This window comes from Phalacrocorax aristotelis, chromosome Z, assembly GCF_949628215.1.
Source record: "Phalacrocorax aristotelis chromosome Z, bGulAri2.1, whole genome shotgun sequence".
Classification (NCBI taxonomy): domain Eukaryota; kingdom Metazoa; phylum Chordata; class Aves; order Suliformes; family Phalacrocoracidae; genus Phalacrocorax; species Phalacrocorax aristotelis.
Window position 1 is genome coordinate 41,667,472 of NC_134311.1, and position 18,977 is coordinate 41,686,448.

Consider the following 18,977-nt stretch of genomic DNA (forward strand, 5'->3'; position numbering starts at 1 on the left):
AAGTCTTCAGCAGGAAACTGACTCTACCTGGTATGTTGGCTTTGTGCTGCTTTAACTGAACTGTATACCTACAGTCAGAAGCTAATGGTGGCAACACTTAACAGCAAGCAATATATTATTTCAAATGCAAGAAAAATGGTGAGACATATACATCTAGGCACCAGGGTAAACCCTTTTTTTGCTACTGAACCAACAGTTGAATAAATTCTTAAGGAAGTTTTACTCCTGATATCTAGTGATGCCAGTAGAGAACTGGCTGTGGATATCAGATAAATAGCTACTGGGATGTTTGTTTTTGTCTGAATTAAGTTTCAGAATGCTTTGGGTTGGATGCTCTTAGGAGATGCACAACAGGAATTCCAGCTATACCGGCCAGGAGGAGCAGACTAACCAGACTATTTGGTGTCAGTGCATTGACTTTTGCAAAGCAGATGAGAAAGATTCAGGGAATGTCAACATTGGAGCAGGTGGAAAAATCACCTCATTACTGCAACGCAAAAGGTGACATTTTGGTTAAAATCACTTACCACATGGACAATGAAAAAGCAGCCTAGATCAGTCTAATGCTCAAAACAAATGCATGTACAGATTTAACAAAGATTTTTATTACTAGGCCACCTACCTCCCAAAACCTAAATTCTTGGTGAATATATTGCTCTTCCTGTATTAAAGCATTAACTGTAAATAAGTAGGCTCACACATATTTACTCTCAAAGGAAATTTACTCTTTTGCAAAGTTGAGGAACATTAGAGACAAGATATACTTTCACTGCTGGGGTAGAAAAGCAGTTTTTAGCTTCATAGATTTTCAAATGACAGATCCTCCCATTCGCAAGTAATGGACTTTAATCACAAGTATGACTTAAGTATCATATACTCCCAAATAAATCTCTTTCAAGCTCTTTTAGCAAACATTCAGATTGGGATATATAATTTTGTGCTGGTTTTGGCTGAGAAGGGGTTAATTCTCCTCACTGTGGGGGTCGGCTACGTTTCCAGCTTCCCGCGCTCTGCCGCGTGGCGTGGCGGGGGCGGGGGGCTGGGAGGGGCAGGGCCATGGTGGGGGCGGCTGACCCCGACTGGCCAATGGCAGGTTCATTCCATACCATGTGACCCCATGACCAGTATATGGAGGGGGGCAGTGGCAGCGCGGAGGCGGCGCGGCGTCGGGTCGGCGAGCAGCTGCGGCGCGTGCGGTTTGTCGTCCCCGTCCCCCCCCCCCCCCCCCCCCCCCCCCCCCCCCGGGGCTTTGCGCCTCCCGTTGTTCTCCTTTACATTGCATTTCTACTGTTGTTTCTTTTAATTTTAATTATTAAACTGTTCTTATCCCAACCCACGAGCGTTACCCTTCTGATTCTCTCCCCCGTCTACCGGTGGGGAGTGAGCGAGCGGCTGTGTGGGGCTGAGCTGCCGCTAAACCACGACAGTCTTTTTGGCGCCCAACGTGGGGCTCAAGGGTTGGAGATAACAACAGCTGCTGGTCACAGCACCATGTTGTCCTTTTTGCAGTTGGTGTTAAAAATCGGTGTTGGTTTGTTGAGTCTGCTGTGTTCTGCTGTGATTAGTAATGTTTTGCCTACAAGATTTGTTATACAAACACTCGTTTTCAGCTTTATCTGGTATTTGGGGTTTTTGCTGAAACCGTTACTGTACTTTGGGTACCACCTTGTTGAGGCAATTAGCAATTATGCTCCTCTGAGAGATTTTATATGGAGGAAATACAGAATAGTATCTTTGCAACTTTTTTCTATGATGTCTGTGCCTTTGTTACAACAACGTTTTTGTATCTTGAACATCCTTGGGTGGTTAAGGTGCACTTATTGTTAGTTTTTGGGCATGTTGTTTTGGTTTTGACTAAGCAACTTAAGAATATCACCCAGAAATCTGCCCCGAGGCTTGATAGTTACGAGTGACAGGACACATGGGATAGCATGGGCAAATACCTAGGGCAGTGGGCACCCCCAGTGTTTTGGAGTTTCACCCCGAGCAAGTGCAGAATCCTAAAAAACTAGTAGAACATTTGGAGAAAGTATGTTGTTACGCTGGGAACTCCAGAGAGACACAGATAACTGCAACGTGCTGGGGCCTGGCCCATGCATACCGAGCCCTGCTCAACAGTATTCAGTGCCCCCAGGGGGAAGAGAATGTCTCTGGATTGAAATGCAAAGTGACTGGCACTGTAGACAATCCAGCCCTGACGACAGGCACTGCAGCCACTCAAACCCCCACAACAAGTACCGGAGCTAGCTCAGAAAATAAACCCGTACCAGTATCAGTTGCCCCCATACACAAGACGAAATATTGGAAGCGGACATCAACTCGTTTAGAACGGGATGATGAAGAACCAGGGCCATCGCGGGGAGAGGAGGGAGAAGTAATAAGTGAAATAGAGACCACCCGATCCCTGTCCTTAAGCGAGTTGCAAGATATGCGAAAAGATTATAGCCGTCGTTCAGGTGAGCACATTGTCACCTGGCTGCTCCGATGCTGGGATAATGGGGCCAGTAGCCTGGAACTAGAGGGAAAAGAAGCCAAACAATTGGGATCCCTTTCTGGGGAAGGGGGCGTTGACAAAGCAATTGCAAAAAAACCACAAGCCCTCTCTATCAAGTGACCCGGAAGAAGAATGATTTCAAATGGGGCCCTGAGCAACAACAAGCCTTTGAACAGATTAAACGAGAAATAGTTCATGCAGTAGCTCTTGGGCCAGTCCGGGCAGGACAAGATGTAAAAAATGTGCTCTACACCGCAGCCGGGGAGAATGGCCCTACCTGGAGCCTCTGGCAGAAAGCACCAGGGGAGACCCATGGTCAACCCCTAGGGTTTTGGAGTCGGGGATACAGAGGGTCCGAAGCCCGCTATACTCAAACTGAAAAAGAGATATTGGCAGCATATGAAGGGGTTTGAGCTGCTTCAGAAGTGGTTGGTACTGAAGCACAGCTGTTCCTGGCACCCCGACTGCCAGTGCTGGGCTGGATGTTCAAAGGAAACATCCCCTCTACACACCACGCAACTGATGCTATGTGGAGTAAATGGGTTGCACTGATCACCCAGCGGGCTTGAGTAGGAAACCCCAGTCACCCAGGAATCTTGGAAGTGATTATGGACTGGCCAGAAGGCAAAGATTTTGGATTATCACCAGAGGAGGAGGTGACACGTGCTGAAGAAGCCCCACTGTATAACAAACTGCCAGAAGATGAGAAGCAATATGCCCTGTTCACTGATGGGTCCTGTCACCTTGTGGGAAAGCACCGGAGATGGAAGGCTGCTGTATGGAGTCCTACACGACAAGTAGCAGAAACTGCTGAAGGAGAAGGTGAATTGAGCCAGTTTGCAGAGGTAAAGGCCATCCAGCTGGTCTTAGACATCGCTGAACGGGAAAAGTGGCCAGTGCTCTATCTCTATACTGACTCCTGGATGGTGGCAAATGCCTTGTGGGGATGGCTGCAGCAATGGAAGCAAAGCAACTGGCAGCGCAGAGGCAAACCCATCTGGGCTGCCACATTGGCAAGATATTGCTGCCCGGGTAGAGAAACTGGTTGTAAAGGTACGGCATGTGGATGCTCACGTCCCCAAGAGTCGGGCCACTGAAAAACATCAAAACAACCAGCAGGTAGATCAGGCTGCCAAGATTGAAGTGGCTGAGGTGGGTCTGGACTAGCAGCATAAGGGTGAACTATTTCTAGCTCGGTGGGCCCATGACACCTCAGGCCATCAAGGGAGAGATGCAACATACAGGTGGGCTCTTGATCGAGGGGTGGACTTGACCATGGATATTATTGCACAGGTTATCCACGAATGTGACACATGCGCTGCAATCAAGCAAGCGAAGCGGGTAAAGCCTCTGTGGTATGGGGGACCATGGCTGAAATATAAATATGGGGAGGCCTGGAAAATTGACTATATCACACTCCCACAGACCCGCCAAGGCAAGCACCATGTGCTTACAATGGTAGAAACAACGACTGGCTGGCTGGAAACATATCCTGTCCCCCACGCCACTGCCCGCAACACTATCCTGGGTCTTGAGAAACAAGTCCTGTGGCGACATGGCACCCCAGAGAGGATTGAGTCAGACCATGGGACTAATTTCTGAAATAGCCTCATAGACACCTGGGCCAAAGAGCACGGCATTGAGTGGGCGTATCACATCCCCTATCATGCACCAGCCTCTGGGAAAATTGAACGGTACAATGGACTGTTAAAAACTACACTGAGAGCAATGGGGGGTGGGACATTCAAGCACTGGGATACATATTTAGCAAAAGCCACGTGGTTAGTCAACATGAGGGGATCTGCCAACCGAGCTGGCCCTGCCCAGTCAGAAATCCTGCATACTGTGGAAGGGGATAGAGTCCCTGCAGTGCACGCAAAAAGTATGCTGGGCAAAACAGTCTGGGTTCTTCCTGCCTCCGGCAAAGGCAAACCCATTCGTGGGATTGCGTTTGCTCGAGGACCTGGGTGCACTTGGTGGGTGATGCGGGAGGATGGAGAAATCTGATGTGTGCCTCAAGGGGATTTGATTTTGGGTGAAAACAGTCAATGAACTGAATGGCACAATGTGAACTACTGTATAATACTGTGTGTCACCTCTGTGTTGTATCAATGATATCAGAGTACGAGCCTCCCAACCCATGGAAGATCAACTATGAAACAAGCCGTGCAGCAGTGATGGAACGATGACTGACTCGGTATGCAGCAACCCAACGCCACACACCATCTCTCCCACCCGGAAAGACTGATACAACAGATGGAGCCCAGAGTCATGGACTGGGTGAACTCAATGGACATTTTAATGGACATTTTACAGGGAAGGTCCATGAACTAAGGGAATGATGTCTGTGTATTATGTTAAAGGATGGGAAGGGGAGGGGTGGTGGTTGGTACGGTTGTATTGCATCATGTGGGACCTGGGCATGGTGTAAATGGTATGGAATAAGGGGTGGAGAATGTGCTGGTTTTGGCTGAGAAGGGGTTAATTCTCCTCACTGTGGGGGTCGGCTACCTTTCCAGCTTTCCGCGCTCTGCCGCGTGGCGGGGGGGGGGCTGGGAGGGGCAGGGCCATGGTGGGGGCGGCTGACCCCGACTGGCCAATGGCAGGTTCATTCCATACCATGTGACACCATGACCAATATATTGAGGGGGGGCAGTGGCAGCGCGGAGGCGGCGCGGCGTCGGGTCGGCGAGCAGCTGCGGCGCGTGCGGTTTGTTTTGGCGGTTCGTTCCCCCTCTCCCCTCCCTTCCCCCCTCCCCCGGGACTTTGCGCCTCTCGTTGTTCTCCTTTACATTGCATTTCTACTGTTGTTTCTTTTAATTTTAATTATTAAACTGTTCTTATCCCAACCCACGAGCGTTACCCTTCTGATTCTCTCCCCCGTCTACCGGTGGGGGAGTGAGCGAGCGACTGTGTGGGGCTGAGCTGCCAGCTAAACCACGACAAATTTCTAGCTCACTTTTTTGCCATGTGGACTATAGATAGTCTTTCAGCCTTTGAATTCTACCTCCCATAAAAGATAATCTGAAGTGATTTTGACTTGCTGTATGTTTCTGCTGACACCTTAGAGGTCATTGATATCTGATAGGAAAAAGTTTGACTTTTCAAAGAATCTTGTTACCTAGTATCTTTTGAGTTTCAATCAATTGTACATGCCAGCAAGTACGTCAGTAAGAACAGAAACACCTATGAGAATTTCTTTACAATCCCTTACATAGATTTTGGGTTTTTTAACTCGGAAAATTTTTCAACTTCTGAAAACACAGGATAACTGAAATTATGATTAACAACTGGAGATGTTTTGTTGCCCATTCAGCATAACAGGGATTTCCCTCTGAGTTCTAAGCAGCAACGCATGTCCTTTGGAATGCCTTCCTACACCATACAATTAGCTCTTGCTCAGTTCTCATGGTTCAGGTTACAGTCCCTGCCCTTCTGTAGCTTCCCAGTCACCTCTAATTAAATAACTAAAAGACAAACCTATGCAGGCATATTACAGTTGTCTGGAATAGCTCCCAAGTCAAGACAGATTATCCATTGCTTCCTAGCAGGTAACACAGTTGAAGTTTTACGTTCTCCTGCACTTCAATAACCAGATAAAACCTTCTATGATTGTCAGCTGAGCTGAAATGCTCATTAGCCTTCCACACCACCACTCCAGTCTCCTCACTCTGCCAAGTCCTGTCTCCTTTCCAAGGCAGAGATTTCCTTTTCCCACTCTCAGACAACCCTCTTCCTTTATCTTCAAATTCAGATCTATTGAGTCCACCACTATCTCTGAAGCTCTCAGCAGAGAATTCAACGTAGGAAAAAGGGATTATCCCAGCCTAAAATAAGAGAGTCATTAAATTCTACAAGAAACACTATGTGCAGAGCTGCTATTCAGTAATTATTACTTTTTTTAATTTTTTAGTCTCCTTGGAGTCTATGACACTTTTTCCCCATAAAATAAAGCACTGAATTTGTGTGTGGGGAAGATAAAATGAATCTGACACAACAACCATCCTCTGAGCAAGCTGAAAACAATCATCCCACGGCAGATCCATAATGTTCTGCAAGCAGAGTGCAAGTCCTACACAATTAGTTCCCAGTTTACAGTGGCTCAGAATAAGGATTTACCTCCAGCATCTGTGCAGAGTAGTCTGTCCTCTACTCTGTGACTATATGCAATGCATCTGGCTAGCTTGACCTAAAATTTACTGAAGTAGGAATTTCACGGAAGAGAAACTGAAATGTTGTGACAATTAAGTGCCTACCCTTCAAAAGAGCAAACTCCCAGCAGCAGCCTAAAGCAATGCAGGATCAGACTGTTGGCTAGAGCAGGCTTGGTGGTAAACTCCACAGCTACTGACTGGTGGGTATTAGAACAGCTTCTCTCTGAATGCTAAACAGAGTTTCAAAGACAGACTGCCAACCGGGCCATTGGCCAAGAATTTGGGGAGCAAGGCCACCTTCTGTAGTCATCTGTATACTTTAGTAAACCATAAACATCATAAAAGAGAAAGCGATCCTCATCCATGTTCCTTAACATTTTTAATTCCATTTACAACTTTGAACTACATCTCTCATGTACATAACAGCAAACTCCTTCAGCTGTCAGGCAGAAAAAACCCAGACTGATAAGGATGGATGCATTTGCAGTAGAAGAAATTCCACAGAACATAAAATGAAAATGTGAATTCGGTTTTAAGCACCACAAAGTTACATTACTGTAGTAGCGCTAGTACTTATACCTGCCCCTAATTCCATTTTATCATTTGAAGGTTACTCAAGCTATACATTTTTGTGACAGTAAGCCCTTTGCTATCAATTTCGTCTTCCCTTCTTAGACCTGAGATGCTATAAAGATACAGATCAGAGCAGAACCCACTACACCAGCAGCGAAATAAGAAAGGAGAAAAAAGAAAATACTGAATTTGCCATATCTAGGCTACCTGCAGCCATCATCCTTCTAGGTCATTTTGTTGATTTTTCCTACTGCAATAATGCATCTTAACTACAAAAGTCTTACTTTTAATGAGAGCCTTCCTATACACTAACATCTAATTTTCTGTCAGCCCTTCTAAAACTATTCCTCTAAGACTGTCTCCAGTCTTACTCAGGCAGCAGAAAGAGCATATTCCCCCACCTCTGAGATTTACAGAAAAATTATCAGATTACAGGGCTTAACAAAATGTTGCTTCTGGGCTCCATTAAGAGCAAGGAGGTAAATGCCTGTTCTTCCTCCATGATGACTCCTGGACAGGTGCTGCACATAACCAATGGTGAAGCTAGACTAATCCCAACAGGTACAAGAAAGGAGTGGGGGGGGAGGAGAATGTGTCCAGAATAAAGGGTAGCCACCTTCCTCCCCTTCCCTTGCAGTATATCTCTTGCAGGCTATTCAGTTTTGATATGCTGCACTGCTAATGGCAGCAATTTGAACTGTTACCTCAAATGGACTCAGATACAACATTCAAAGAGGGGTAAAACAAAAACAGTTGAGCAGACACCAAACATTAGTTGGGCACTACGTGATTCAGCAAAAATGATATGCCTATCTAAAGGTTACAAATAGCCTTCCTTAACTGACATAACAAAGGAGGAGTGGCAGTTAGAAGGAAGAAGTGGCAGTTCAATGGGACTTATATCCCTCAAAAATGTGGGCCAAACATGTGCCTTCACATACAGCAGTGTAATCTTTAGCCTGCACTACAAAACAAACTGGGGGCGGAGGGAAGAAAAAAGGCAGTCTGGAACTATCTGCAAAGCGTATAGGCTAGAAGAGATTTTTAACATTCCTTCAGCACTCCTTAGCTGAAAAGCTCTTGCTGTGTCACTAATTACCACTTAAAGCTTACAGCTGACTTGCACATAAGGCCCAGGTTTTTGTGATGTCATTTGATGTGTGCAACATACCTCACGTTCCAAGCAGTGGTGAAGTCAGGGTTCAGCAGCAGCAGGGTACACGTGATATCTATCAGCTCTAAAATGATTGAACAAGAGACACAAAGATTAGTAATGATTCGCACACAGCAAGCAGCATTCTCTCTGCGCTCCCTTACTCCCTGTCCTTCGTCAAAGTCTCTCCTCCGCAGGCTGCTGTACATATGGATGCCCACCTCCCCACCTCTGCAAAATACTGCTCCGTCTCATTCCAGAAGAAATACTAGCTTAATTTAAGAGGGAGCAAAATCTGCCATATCCTCCCTTTTCATTATTTAAAATAATGGACTCCAATTTTGCCAACAACTCACATCTAAAAAGTTTGCAGCTTGAAATTTCTGCCATCTACCCATACTGCTATTATCAAACATACACTACACCCTCAGCAAGGGACAGCCATTACATAGAATCGTTGAGTACTTAGTGATTTAAATTGCAGAGTTCTTCAAAGCAAATTCAACAATTTTTAAATAAGATAGTACCATTAAAATATTCCGTAGTATTTCAGTACAAGTCTGAGCTGCAGATGGCTGACATACACTATACTGTTACAAAAAATACACATACTATAAAAAAAACTGTAACTACGAAAATGAAACACCATAACCATGAATTAGGATCACAAAATAACTCCACTAACTGCACAGAAAATACTTTAAATACATTCAGAAGTAACAGCCTTGCTTCAGACTGAGGTTTTAAGACTAATAACTAGAAACAGAACAAATAGATTTGTCTGCAGCCCTGCAAGCACTGCACAGACTGTACGTTTATGTATTACACTTATTTTTACCAATGTCTTAAAAACAAGACTGAGGTATACGGTTGCTGAGAACAGAAGAATAATTTCATTGTAACCTAGTCTTTCCCCTTCCCTTTGCACTCCACTGCACCATTCAAGCAGTTCAGAGTCCCACCAGGGTAACAGTGGGGATTCATGAGGCATCTCCACTTAAGCTTGAGCTACTAAGGACTGTCACTGCATGGGCTCCCTTAACTTCTGCTCTCAAGAGACACAGCATCAGGTCAGTTAACCTGTCCTGCAATCACAATTCTCAAATTTACATGGTAATTTTGCAATTGAGTAAGAAGAAACTTGCTTCAAGACTGAACACAGGCTTTTACTGCCAAGAAAGTTGAGCTATATTCTCTCCTAATCACACTGCAATTAAAACACTAAATAGATTGTACTCCAGGTGATTTCCGGCAAATGAGAGGCACTTGATTACATTTTAAGGCGAAAAAAAGGAAATGAAAAAAAGAGCGTCTCTTGTGGAACTAGACCTCTGGTTAGTGCAGTTAATATGACTGTAAAATGAAATTTCAAAAAGTCACTGATGAAATGCAACAATAGTGGAGCCTATTAATTCAAAATCCATAGGAGCATTTTCATGTATCTCTGAACTATGACTTTGAGAGAAGTAAATATTTAAGTGGATCAAAAAGTGGAATAACTTTGTATATTACTGTATGACCAAGTAATTTTGTGTTCCCCATGATGGTCCTGCTTATAAGGAACATGTTATGCCATCATATAATGCGGGGGCAGGGGGGGAAGAAGAATTCTTTAGTGTACTCTGCCAATTTTCTTCTTAGTTGTTATGGTGATATTTCAAAAAATACCTCAAGGAACTAACAACTTTCTATTTTCATGAGTTTTAGTAAGGGTTGGTGGTTTTTTTCCTTTAATTAAAGATTTCCTTTTAAACACCTCTTTGTTGCCAGGGAATAAGCATTTCTCATATGCGCAAGCTTCTTCCTAATTTGCTGTCTAAATGTTCAAAGCTTTTTCTTTGACTTATCCGATCCCTGAACCAGCGAAGCACTTCAACACCTATGTAATTTTAGACAGATGAACTGCCCAATTGAAATATCCAGGATTACTCACATATGTAAAATTAAACACTTACTATGTGTTTTTCTGGCTAATATTTCAATTTTACGTTCAAAAACTTCATTGGCAACATTTAACAAAACACCAGTTTTATAAGGATCTATAGTTAAAATTGTGAGCTGTCATTATTTCATGTAGATTTTCCATTTTACCTTCTCAAAATACTAGTTATATTTTTAAAATATCTCAATTTTACATATCACAAATACACATAATTAAATGCTCAGACTATTCTGCTATTATTACCTTGTGTCATAAACAATACACGCAAATTGACTTTCAAAACGCAACAGGCCAAGAGCTAATAACAACTCTTCCAAGGTGACATAAATCTTTACGTCAAATTCACAGTACTTACTACATGGCCACTGAGAGTTTCTTCAAGAAAAAAAACATAATAATCAGGAAGTACAAGCTTTGTTGCTAACACAAAGCAAGCCTAAACACTTAATTCGGTTAACTGCATTTTTACGCCAGCCAGCCAGCTTTCTCTCCAACTGATTATTTACAAAAACAAACAACAACAACAAACAACTCCACCAAACACAAAAAACTTTAATACTAGCTTCTCCCCTAGACAAGAGTCACATATATTTTAAACTTGCTTTAGGTTACATTTAAGCTAGACTGCCAGCAAATTGCTGGCTTAGCATAATTTTTGAAACCCGTTATGGATGAGTTTAGTCCCCCAAATCTAGGTGGATTTGTACTTCCTATGGTGAACTTTATTTTCATCTGCTTATCGCTTTGCCAAGACGTCAGTGGGTTGCATCTAAAGGCTCTAATGCTCAATCATTTTAACTATCAATGCAACAGGACTGTGCAATAAATGAGATGTCTGCAGGACTTTTTCATTTGTTACAGGATGGAAAGGTAAATGAAACTGCAGTGCAGGGTAAGAAGAAAAGCAGAGATGCAGCAAAATGCTGCAACAAAGAACAGGATTAGAGGCAGTTCTGAAATAAGTAATAAAAAAACTCTGAACTTCTGAGTGATTTTCTTAATACTATAATGTTTTTAGTAATTATTAGGTGCTACCCCCCTATATGCTATGGTTGACAAGACATGTTAAGCAAATGCTTATTACAACCTAGTCCAGTCTTGTGAATGTTTTAGAAACGGTTTTCATAGTCTACATGACTCCACTTGGAACAATATAGTCTGTTTGTCCTATTAAGTCATGATTTCCAGTTAACATGACTATTCTGGTAATGCCAAAGGTCTGGAACAGCACCAAATTGAGCCCAACTTAAGCAGAAGTTTGCCTACCATTTTGTCTGCTGTCTTCCCGTTACAGAGGTTCACTGTATCCTGAACTTTATCAAAGGAAAGAAGCAGACAAAAGAAAAATCTCAGAGCAATACCCAGTTCTTTCATGTCCACATTCTTTGATGCTTTATGCAACAAGTAACAGATGAAGACTTCAGCAATTATGGATTCTGAGCCACAGATCTCAAATAACACAATTTTAGTAACCTCTCCACTACTTCTCAATAGAAAGTCTTATGACAGATCTTGCATACAATGATTCTAGTTGTCAGCTAGTTCCCTCTGTGTCAATAACAAAAAAAAGAGTATATTTTATTTAAAATTTAAAAGTACTTTCTGCTGGCTACATTTTAAGCAAACTATAGCATCGTAGGTGCTCACAATGTACATGTCCTTTTGTACATGAAAATATCCCTGGCCACAAAAGGACAAATATGATGATATGTTTTTAGATAATTTTCTTTTTAAGTATGGCTGTATCCAGTTTTTTATTTTTCTAAGTGTATCACACTAAAATGCGCTTTTCAGAAGAGTGTTGTAAAAGTGGAAACAGATTTGTGGGAAGCAAGGATATTCTGGGAGGATGCACAACAATACTTCGCATGAAAAGAAAAGTAGTTCATAGCAATTTCAGAAGACCATCTTGTGATAATACAAATAATATGCATGTATAATTTAAAAAATTCAAGAAAGGATAAAAACATATTGTGAAATTAGGATTTCTAAATTAGAAAAACAGCAAGAAGAGAAGTAGTCATGGTTCTGGATTCCAAGGATCCAAAAGAAACCATAACTAAATTAAGCATCTGTCACAGTAAGCTGTCAATGACTGACTATAAAGCACTTCCTTCCAGGATCCTGCCAGAAAAATATTACACACTGCATCTGAAAGCAGACACTTGAATCAGCACTCTGTTTTTCTTCTCTGTTCTATTTAAAATGGCTTACAGTAATTTGAACAACACAAAACAGGTTAACAGGAGACTACATTTGCAATCATTGTTTATTATGAGCATCAGTAGAATATGCAATCAAGTTTTGCAGCAGTAATAAACAAATCTATCCCTTCACTACATTCAGAAGAAAACAACTACCTTGCCAAATTCCAGGAATGCACTTTTGCCTACGAAAAGGAATTGGAGGAAAATGTGGATATCGAGGATATTTCAAACGTACAGAAAATGTAACATCTTTAATAGAGTATGCCTACTTATGCCAATTCTGGAAGCCCACTTGGGAAAGACTTCCACCTTCATTCCTTCCACCACTGCAGTTCAGTTTCTGCTAAGTTTTCTTATCAAATGTGCAACTCGATTATAGTAAAACATACTATAGTCTGTAAGCCATACCTTGGCTTTACAAACAATTTATTAACATGTAGGTCCAATCATGTTTTACAGTAGCGACACAAAACCTCTATAGACATGAAAATGCTGTAGATCACCTCTTCTTACACATTTTAATCTGTTCCTTCAATTACAAAAGTCAAAGGGGAATGGAGTTTTGTTTTCGAAAGAATAAAACCAAGTCTTAACAAACAGGCAGCAACCTAAACTACATGCTACTCCAGTATTTACCAACACAGTTTTATAATGTGCATTTTGAGAGGAAAGTCTCTTCAAGCAGTTGGCACACCATACCACCCTGGTGGAACAGGCACGTGCCACAGTGTCACTGCAACAAAGCGCGTGGACTGGTGTGAATGGAGCAGGGTGCCAGCACTTTAGCACCCAGCTGCCGTTTAGTTATCAGTGGTCTCCAGCCACCCAGTGCAAGAGCGACACAAATCTCAGTCATTTGTATTTCGGCTTGAAACAAGAAGTTTTTTGTCTGTGTGGCAGTTTCTAAGGGAGGACTTTTCTGTAACACTTGAGACTAAAATGAAAAGTCCACTTGCAGAAGATCTGCAGCATAATCAAAATATATCCTGCAACCTCCTACCTCAGACCTGCAAAAACCCTGCAATGAGAACCACTGGTCTAGCTCAGACTGCCTCTCATAGCAGGCTCATCTCTTCAAATCCTAGAATTTCTTTCTAGCTACATGTCAGAGTCAACGTTATTTATATCCCTTATATTAAAGCTCTTTTTATTGCATTTTAAAATTGTCTGCATAATAAATTCTGAATTTGCAATCAGATCACAATCACTGGTTTCTATCAGAACTGAATGCATCAGCAGCAACTTGCTGGCAGCTATCAAAAAGATCCAGGTTTTACTAGGTCCAACCATCAACCACAGAGACCAAGAAAGAAATGGAAGTTTCTTAAGTTAGAAATACACACCCCCTAGGAATAAGTCCTTAAGATATCTGTAATGAGAAAGAATATTCAAGAAAATAAGTTACATGAAAATAAGAAATACAGGGCAATGTAAAATTTACAAACTCAACAAACATTTTTCGTAGATTATCACATAATGGCATGACTTGAGCCCCCTGTTGGAGGCAGGGGAGGTTTGGAAAACACACACACCAAAAAAACTGTTAGACAAAAATAAAATATAGACAATCAACAGGTCAGTCATACCCAACAACACATGAAAATACTTCCACTTTCTTAAGCTACTCTTCTGAATGGAGAATTAACTCCAAGTATGAAGCCAGTGCTTTGTTACTCTAACACCACCCAAGGTACACAGCCAGCACTGGAAGACACTATGTCACCAGGGGAATGGGTTCCTCTTTATCATGATCTGGCTTGCAAAGAGGTAGGAAGTTCCTATGTATGACCTTTCCCCATCCATCAGAAGGCAAGCACGTTCATGCTTGCGTTACAAACCTTCTCTGCCATCTAATGCTACTCTTCTCAAAATGCTGGCATTATATATCCAAATGTTTGTAATAAGGAATTAAAGTATGTTTACCAATTCTAGACCCCACCCTCAGGCAAACAAAAGTAGGCAACATCCATGGCCTGAAGAATGCTCCCTTGCCAAGATTCACTAAAGACCCCAATCTTCTTTCTCCTTATCATCCCTGAAAGCAAAAGAAGCTCAAATGCATGTCTATGGACGCAGCTAACACCATCTGACCATTGACCATCCCTTACCCTATGTGTTAACAAGGGTGAGTGAACAGCTGTCTTCATTCACTTAAAATGAAACAGACTATAGTAATAAAAAATTAAACAAGAGAAATGCAAATGGCAGCTATAACACGAAAGATATGTTACTAACCAGACATCATCTCCTAACCTACACAGACCTACTCTCAAAACCTGTCTGCTCAAGACGGTACAGCTTGTTAGTTGTATGATGACTAGATGCTAGAGTCTGCATCAGATGTCTTGCTAGCTTCCCACTTTTTAAAACATAATTATTTAACTCACTAGTTCATCAACCAAAGAGACTGCCCTTGCTATAGTTGCAGTCAACACAACACAATGGATGGTGGCAACACAACACAATGGATGGTGGCTGTTGGGTATGTTCCAGGAGAGGAAGATAGTCTGAGACAGTCATTTTAAAGCACAATGGACACAGCCAGTGCTTTATGGATTAGGTTAGTTTCACGCAAAGAGAAAAGAAATAAAATATGGTAACAGCTCCAAACTGAAACCCAGCTGCATGCGAGATACTAAAGATGTGAACTCTGTGAGCGGTCACAGGGTGTTCTTCAACAGAAAAGTGTCCTCCTTCTGGGACACAAAAATGCACAAAATGCCATAGCAGGTAGAAGATACTAGAAAGAAGCCTCAAAAATAATATGAATAGACACCAGAAGTAAGACACTGAGATAAGACAAGAGTAAGAACATTTTTATGCTGACTGCTATTTAGAAAAGACCTGAATCCATGAACAAAAAAATTAGTTTCTTAAACAAGTTTCCTTTTTCATTCTTACTCTGAACAGTACACTTCGTAAGCAGTCAAATATCTCCCATGTCACACCTGTTCATGCTTATTTAAAAAAATTGAAAATAGACAACATATATTGAAGTATTTTTCATGCAAGTAAAATAAACTAAAAACCAAACCAAAACAAAGAGATGAAAAAGGAAGTAAAGCTTCACAATTAATGAGCTGTATGGACTAATGATTTCTGGTAACCCTACATCTGAAAAACACTGCACTTTTTTCTTTCTTTAGATCCACACATCACCACAGTCTTACTTCTGACTCAACAGAAAATTTATTTAGTAGAGATTAACATAATTTCCCTAAATCATTCACCGAAATAAGTCATCTCCCTCCAAACCTTCCAGCTTGGGCAAGAAAGAAAGGATTTACATTTTCAATTAAGCAAACCTACAACTTGTTTAGGTTGCCAAAATGCACAATCCAAAGCCTGTCACTCCCCCCAGTAACACTCAGTTCTTTCAGAACAGGTTAAATTGGCTTTAAGAGGGCCAGTGTAGTGTCAAAAATGGTAAACAACCTGGACAAGGCGATCAAGTGCATCCTCAGTAAGTTTACAGAGAACACCAAGTTGGGCAGGAGTGTTGATCTGCTCAAGGGTACGAAGGCTCTGCAGAGGGACCTGGACAGGCTGGATCAATGGGCTGAGGCAAATTGTATGAGGTTCAACAAGGCCAAGTGCCAGGTCCTGCACTTGGGTCACAACAACCTCATGCAACGCTACAGGCGTGGGGAGGAGTGGCCTGGAGGAAAAGGACCTGGAGGTGCTGGTCAACAGCTGGATGAACATGAGCCAGCAGTGAGCCCAGGTGGCCAAGAAGGCCAACAGCATCCTGGCTTGTATCAGGAATAGTGTGTCCGGCAGGAGTAGGGAAGTGATCGTGCCCCTGTACTCAGCACTGGTGAGGCTGCACCTTGAATACTGTGGTCAGTTTTGGGCCTCTCAGTACAAGGACATTGAGGTGCTGGAGCATATCCAGAGAAGGGCAACGAAGCTGGTGGAGGGTCTGGAGAACAAGTCTTATGAGGAACAGCTGAGGGGGCTGGGGTTGTTTAGCCTGGAGAAGAGGAGGCTGAGGGGAGACCTTATCGCTCTCTACAACTACCTAAAACAAGGCTGTAGTAAGATGGGGGGGTTGGTCTCTTCTCCCAGGTAACAAGTGGTTGGATGAGAGGAAACATCCTCAAGTTGCATCAGGGGAGGTTTAGATTGGATATTAGGAAAAATTTCTTTACTGAAAGGGTTGTCAAGCATTGGAACAGGCTGCCCAGGGAGGTGATGGAGTCACCATTCCTGGAGGTATTTAGAAGTTGTGTAGATGTGGCGCTTAGGGACACGGTCTAGTGGTGGACCTGGCAGTGATAGGTTTATTATTGGACTTGATGATCTTAAGGGTCTCTTCTAACCTAAACGATTCTATAATAAATAAAAGATGTGTATTAAGAATCACATAAGATACTATTCTCCAACTAGGTAACTTACCATCTTTGTTCAGCCATTGTTTTCTTTGTCTGTAGAGGAGAAGTTTATTGTGGACATACGGCAAAAGAAACTTGACACACCAGCTCTCCACACCAAGCTTGTTTTCTACCAGGACAATAGGGCTCCGGTTATACCTGGCTTCAGGGCAGGGTATTAATCCAATTTCATCTCTAAAAAAAAAAAACCAGAAAGAAATACAACTAAACATATTTATAGTAGATACCAATTATTTTTCTCAATACAGCAAACTGGCGATGCTTCCCACCCAGTCAGTCCATCTTTTCCCTGTTTTTACCTAAATCTGTACTCACTATCCTCAATTTACCTTCTTGATTCTTGTTGGACTGCAGGTGCAATAAAATGCATTTTCAGAAAGCCATCCTCAGCAAAACTCATGCAGCACATTACCTTGGCAAATAAATGACTCAAGCATGTTTTAAGGCATAAATAAAGATTTAAGTTGAACAAAAAAAGTGAGCGTATTTTACCTCTGTGTAATTTATTCAGACACAATATAAAACCAGTTGTGATTTTGAGTTAAGAGCTACTACAAAAATTATGTATTAGTTCCCCAATACTACAGTGATAGAAAACAAGAACTATTTCAAGATTTGCTGAAGACTCTGGAAGTAAGAACTATGATTAGATAGATGAGCCAGAATGAATTCAAAATTCTTTAAATGTTCTCTAGGAAGATTCCTTTTGGTGATTCTGGCTCTTCTCACCTTAAGATAATCTGAAAAGTTTTATTAGATTTTCCCAAATATCCTACACTAGGAAGGACCCTTTTTTGTATTCTTAGTTATCACCTAAGCAGTTCAATTCAGCTGAAGTAATACAAGTACCCCTGGCTTTGTGATGGAGCTGTAACAAGTACTACTGCAACGGAAACAAAACACATTAACCAGTACAGGCATCTGACTGACGCAAAGCTACCCAGGTGTGCCCTGCAGCAGAATACACGGCAATGTGCGCATTTCCACATGTACATTTGCACATGTCCCATTTTTACTTCTCCTATACAAGGCAGCCTGCTGAACAGGGGGAAGATTTGAGACACAGAGGCCAGCCTGATTAAATGGCAACTTGATATGAGAGGCTTTAATCAATCCCTTAGAAAAATAGCAATGGCCACAAAACCTCCTACCAGCAAGCAAAGCAGAAGAGACTCGGCTGTTAAGTTTCAGCTCTCTCTAGTATGTAGGGATGTTGCTTTACCAGCTTTAACAGCTTCTTAAAACAAACACAGGTTGCAAGCATTCACACTTGTTTAGACAGAAAGCAACATTGTTTTATGCTTGCCATTATGCATGATTTCTCCACCACCTCCTGTTTAACGGAAAATTTTGTTGCTAAGGAGGGAGATCCTCCGATCTCAGGAAAAAAAATCTCTTGCAATCTTAGACAGAAAGTGAATTCTCCACCTTAAATTTTCTCAGTACAAGGTCTACAGATACACTCCAAGTGTCAACCTCACAACCTCAACTCAATTACCTCAAACTAATTTTGTTACTGGACAATACGATTGTACCAATTTAGTACTGTGTCCTCACTGCATTATTACTAAAGTAATCAAAAGTGACACCATGTGCTTGTTTAACAATGCATTTGCTTATTCAAAGAAACAGATTTAATCTTCCACACATCACGAAGTACATCAGAAGCTGCAAAGAGCACAAGTAACTAGAGGTAAGGTATTTGCAAATCACTCTCTTCTGTCTCCAAATACATACCCAGGTCCCTTACCCACCCCTGGTAATCTGAGAACAGAGGGAGGAAAACCAGCACTTTCTACCCCACCAACTGCAAGCAGTGGGTGTCAAAGCAAGATCCTCACCTCTGCTGCTCCACTCAACACAAGTTCTTCAAGAAGCTAGATCTAAAATGGCATTCCAGTCTGCTTCTTTCAACATGGTACCTTATAGCCTGAAGTTTGTACTTGCTGCTGCCTCCTTCCTTTTATGAATGTTACACCCAGTCCTTGGTTAAACTTTGCCTGGCCTTGCATATAGAGACATACAGTCTCCACCTGCAATGAACATGCAGTCACCAACAG

The 18,977-nt window shown here is 42.1% G+C and overlaps 1 protein-coding gene across 1 annotated transcript in view; it reads right to left on the reverse strand.

Annotated features, from left to right (window-relative positions):
* The window catches only part of PTAR1 (protein prenyltransferase alpha subunit repeat containing 1), a 45,403-nt gene that overhangs the window by 21,088 nt on the left and 5,338 nt on the right, over nucleotides 1-18,977 (reverse strand). The window contains exons 2-3 of the mRNA XM_075078352.1: nucleotides 16,922-17,091; nucleotides 8,393-8,459 (exon numbers count right to left, since the gene is read on the reverse strand). Of these exons, the coding sequence (XP_074934453.1) occupies nucleotides 8,393-8,459; nucleotides 16,922-17,091 (237 nt within the window). The remainder of the gene's footprint in view (nucleotides 1-8,392; nucleotides 8,460-16,921; nucleotides 17,092-18,977) is intronic.